The 4,938-nt window shown below is 40.7% G+C and overlaps 1 protein-coding gene across 1 annotated transcript in view; it reads left to right on the top strand.

The window, feature by feature from the left end:
* Positions 1-4,938, top strand: part of NPHS2 (NPHS2 stomatin family member, podocin) — a 35,961-nt gene that overhangs the window by 26,193 nt on the left and 4,830 nt on the right. The window contains exons 9-10 of the mRNA XM_027767806.1: positions 2,690-2,772; positions 3,363-3,566. Coding sequence (XP_027623607.1) covers positions 2,690-2,772; positions 3,363-3,566 — 287 coding nt within the window. The remainder of the gene's footprint in view (positions 1-2,689; positions 2,773-3,362; positions 3,567-4,938) is intronic.

Here is a 4,938-nt window from a genome sequence, read left to right as displayed (position 1 = left end):
GGCTTAAAACTCATGCTGGGCGCATGTGCGTGCATGCCCAAGATCCCGAGAGGAGAATGGAGGAGAAGGGATTGCAGTGTGACCATCCCCCCTGGGGGGTGATTTCTCGCTTTCTGTCTCTCTGTCTCTCTCTGTCTGTCTGGCGAGCGCACGCGCCCTATAGTGAAAATCTCTCCAAAAAAAAAAAAAGAATTTTTGTCCTGTCTTGAACTGCCAATAGGTTCATGTACCTACTATTTGAACAGAATCTTAACCTGTTTCTTGGCTTTAACATTTAAAAAAAGTTCCTTATCATTTCTTTGATTTATTAAAGCTAAAACTACTTTACTTGAAATTAAAAAACATATTTAAAAATATCTGTATAATGACTGTAGTAAGCTATCTAGCATCAGCCAGGTGTTCCCTTCTAGTATATTCATTCTACTTAGAGTTTCACTCCTAAAGTCAGACATGTATTCACAGATATGTATATACTAGCTGAACTTGCTATTGGAAGTAGTTAGATTATTTAAGAAATTTTGTGACTCAATAAAATGTGTCAGGGAGGAGGAATGGAAAACAGCTGTAGAAACCTGAGATAGTGTGGGAAGAGGGTGGGAAATGGTAGAGGGTAAGAAATAAGGGTAAAAAATATATAGACAAATGTATACATATGAAACTAGAAATGGAAAATTATTGACAACATGTATGGTTAAGCCACTATGCAGTATATTCTGTATGGGAAATCACATTTTGTATGTGCTATGACGGTGATACTCAGGGAATGAATGTCAATTAATTTTAAAAAATGTTTCAGAAGAAAATTACAATGCATTTGTCACTAGATTCTAGCTTTGTCCCTATTTTTAGTTTAAGGTATTTTGTGAATCAATAAAACGAGGGGGGAAAATAACAGTCTCTTGTCTCTTAAGTCTTCAAAATCAATGGAATTGATGTCTAGAGATCGAAGATGATTGTGGAGCACAGGCAGAAGTATGGTTAGTCTGAAACATCTAGTACTGGGGTTTAGAGATCCAAGCCAGCCAGGAAGGAATGAGGAGGAGCATCTATGGGAGAGAGTCTGAGTTCCAGGCCACATCTGCAGAAACAGGTAAAGAAAATAGACCAGTCTATGAGCCACAAATTCGAGTTTGAAGATTTAGACCAATAGATGAGAACCAGATCCTATAGTTCTAGGACTTAGACTATCTTTCTCTGGACCGGTTTATTTTTTTTTTCTTTTACGGAATTATTTATTTATTAAATTCGCTGTAGGACACATAATGCTCACCAGAGAGAAAGGGAAAATGAGAAATTAAGACGCCAGGTCTGGGACTTGAACTGTGGCTGACCATGTGGGAGTCCAGTGCACCAACCACTGCACATGACCTGCTGGGCCCTCTGGCACTAATTTTTTTTTTTTTTGAGAGGTTTTTGCTATAGGGCGCGGGCACTCGCCAGACAGAGAGATAGAAAGCGAGAAATCACCCCCCAGGGCGGATAGCCACGCTGCAATCCCTTCTCCATTCTCCTCTCAGGATCTTGGGCACGCACGCACATGCTCCTGGCTTGAGTTTTAAGCTACCGGGTCCAGGACGTGAACCACAGTTGACTACATGGGAGTCCAGCAACATAGCCATTATGCCAACTGCTGGTCTCTGGCACCAATTTTTGAGAACCTTGTGGACTGGGGCAGAGAAGGACTGGTAAGGAGGCTCCCCAGATACATCTTTGGTGCTGCTGGTCCCAACAAGGCTCTGGCTTTTGCAGAAGCCCACACATTCAATGGGCTCTTAGTAAATCCACCTACAAATGTTTACTGCACATTATATAATGTACTTTGTACATTATATTGGGTAGGTGAGGACGAACTAGTCAACCAGAGGCTGATATCATGAATTTCTAATCAGTGGGACTCTTTTTTTTTTTTAAGAGAGAAACTTTTTACTACAGGGGATGTACACTTGCCAGAGAGACAGAAAAAGATAGAGAAAAAGCGTGATCATACCTCCCCTCCCCCCATAGAGGATGTCCACACTGCAATCCCTTTTCCTCCATTCTCTTCTCAGGCCTTTGGGCACACACACACACACACATGTGCCCAGTGTGAGTTTTAAGCCTTCAGGTCTGGGACTTGAACAACAGTCAGCCAAGTGGGAGTCCAGCGAGGTAACCATTATGCCATCTGCTGGTCCCAACTATGGCTCACCTTTTAAGAAATATCACATAGAGGTTGCTAGCTCTAGAAACAAAATTGTTTTCAAAAAACAATTATATAGAGCACTTAAAAGGCAGTAAGTCAGACACTAAGGCCAACAATAGTGCATATGGCACTGCTTAGGCAGCTCAATTCTGGTGAAGGAACATACATGTAATCAAGATCTGGAGGAGCTAGTACTATGATTAAAGGGACCACACAGTTCATTGTAGGGCTAATTCCTGTTTATGCCTGTTATCCTGGAATAAGGTGTAATATTGTAATAGAGGTCTCCTTTTACCCTCAAAAGTATCCCAGATTGAACAATAAATCATATGGTAACCTTAGCCACAACAAGGACGCTATAGGGGTTGAAGGTACAAATGCCCAGTGGTCTGTGTGTTGTTGGAGACTATGAAAATCAATGCAGTATGTAACCTGACCCCAAAAAGGTGAATTCCAAATAGGCTTCATGTTAGCTATTCACCTCTTACTTCCTCCTACTCCTCCTAGGTCTTTTCTTCTTTTTGCCCTGCCTGGATACCTACCACAAGGTTGACCTGCGTCTCCAAACTTTGGAGGTACCCTTTCATGAGGTGAGTCAAATAATGGCTTTTACTTTCTCTCTTTCTTCCCTTCTCCCACCCTGGGGAGCTTTTGCTTTGAACAAGCGTTTTTCTGCTTTGAACACTACATTTTTCATGGCCAAGCTACCAACTCTGGCCCAGGGCAAAATGACTATTTATGCTCAAAAGTAGGAAAGAAAAGTAGAACTATGGGCTATTTCAGCATTAAAAAGTTTTGTGCATCGAAGGACACAATCAACAAGGTGAAAAGACAATCTATGAAATGGGAGAAAATATTTTCAAATTACATATCTCCTAAGAGGTTAGTATCTAGAATATATGAATAATTCAAACATGTCCACAACAAAAAAAGCAAACAATCTGATTTTTAAATGGGCAAAAGACTTCGCAATGGTTGATCTTTAGCGCATTTAATAAAAATCACATAATTTCCCAAAACATGTCTATCTTGAATAAAGGATAGACCGACTACTCTTTTTTTTTTCTTGCTATAATCTTACTCTGAGAAAATTCCCTGTGAATACATTTAGTTCCTCTATTTTCACATGGGAAAGGAATCCAAGAATCAAGTCTGTTGTCAAAACTATTTTCCTGCCTAGGTTGTGACCAAAGACATGTTTATAATGGAGATAGACGCCATCTGCTACTACCGAATGGAAAATGCCTCTCTTCTCCTAAACAGTCTTGCTCACGTGCCCAAAGCTGTCCAATTTCTTGTGCAAACCACAATGAAGCGTCTCCTAGCACATCGATCCCTCACTGAAATTCTTCTAGAAAGGAAGAGCATTGCCCACGATGTGAAGGTACTTAGAAAAATTTAATTTTAAATATGTTGAAACATTTCTTTTATTCATTGTTTCATGGGCCATTTATTAACTTTTCTGTATTTCAGGCATTTACTGTTCAAGGTGTTGTTTCTTAGGAAGTATGTAACTAGTTAGGAGATTGCCCTGACCTTTTCTGACCTCTCTTCTTTGTTTATCCCTCTCCTTTAAAAGATAAATGATAAAGTCCAGACTCTTGACCTTCAAGCTTGCCCTTGTTTCACTGAATTATAATTCATGTATTTAAACATTTGTCTTCCCAGATTATGGACTCCATAATGACAGAAGCACAGTGCTTATCATACAGCAGACAAATAGTTTTTTTGGATGAATGAATAAATGGCCCAGCTGTTGCAGCCTCACCTCTTGCTGTCTTGCCCCTTCCTACTCAGTGTGTCTGGCATTTAGCACTCCCATGCTTCCATGCGGGCTGTTTCCTCTGCATTGGATCTTCCCTTTTATCCCAGCAAAATCTTAATTTTTTTCTGTAAGATGCCACCTCCTCTCTGATTTCTTCTCAACATTTCCTCACTTTCACCAACCCCTAAATTAGTCAGTCTTCTCAGGATTTTCAGTACACTAAGTTACTATTTACCTAGCCACTAGGAAATTGTCAAAAAATATGTTTAAAAAGGAGAGTATATGGGCCAAAACAGAGAACTCCCTGAAAACAGAGAACTCCCTGCTCTCTCCAGAATCCACCATTCATTTCTTTCCCTTCCTGTTTCTAACTTCAATCCCAGAGGGTAGAGAGGACTAGGAAGCTGAAGAAACTGCTGCTACCAGCAATAAGGAGGTGAAAGCACCTATCAGAGCCATTTGGAGGCGTGATTAGAGACTCTGGTTCTCTAATAAATGCGTTTTAAAACAGACTTAAATACACCACGTGCATTCAATCCCTATTGCTTCTGCAACAAATTGCCCCAAATATGGTGGCTTAAAACAACATAAATGTATTTTATGGTTTTGAAGACTGGGGTCCAAAATCAATCTCACTGGGCTAAAGTCAGCAGGACTGGTTCCTTCTAGAGGTTCCCAGAGGTGAATCTACTTCCTTGCCTCTTTTGGCCTCTAGTGGCTGCCAGAATATTTCTGCTTCCTCCATCCTCCATCTTCAAAGCGTACCACTCTAGTCCCTGCTTCCATCATCACATCACGTTCTCCTACTCTGTAGTCAAGTCTTAGTCTGCTCCCCACCCCACCCCTTTTTTTTTTTTTTGAGATTTTTGCTATAGAGTGCATGTGCTCGCTGGAGAGACAGAGACAGAAAGAGAGAAATCACCCGTAGGGGATGGCCATGCTGTAATCCCTTCTCCTCCATTTTCCTCTCTGATTGGTTTTCTTTTTTTTT

Source organism: Tupaia chinensis, unplaced genomic scaffold (assembly GCF_000334495.1).
Source record: "Tupaia chinensis unplaced genomic scaffold, TupChi_1.0 Scaffold000074_1, whole genome shotgun sequence".
Taxonomy (NCBI): domain Eukaryota; kingdom Metazoa; phylum Chordata; class Mammalia; order Scandentia; family Tupaiidae; genus Tupaia; species Tupaia belangeri.
The sequence above is the reverse complement of the archived record's forward strand: the minus strand, read 5'-3'. Positions and strand labels throughout refer to the sequence as shown.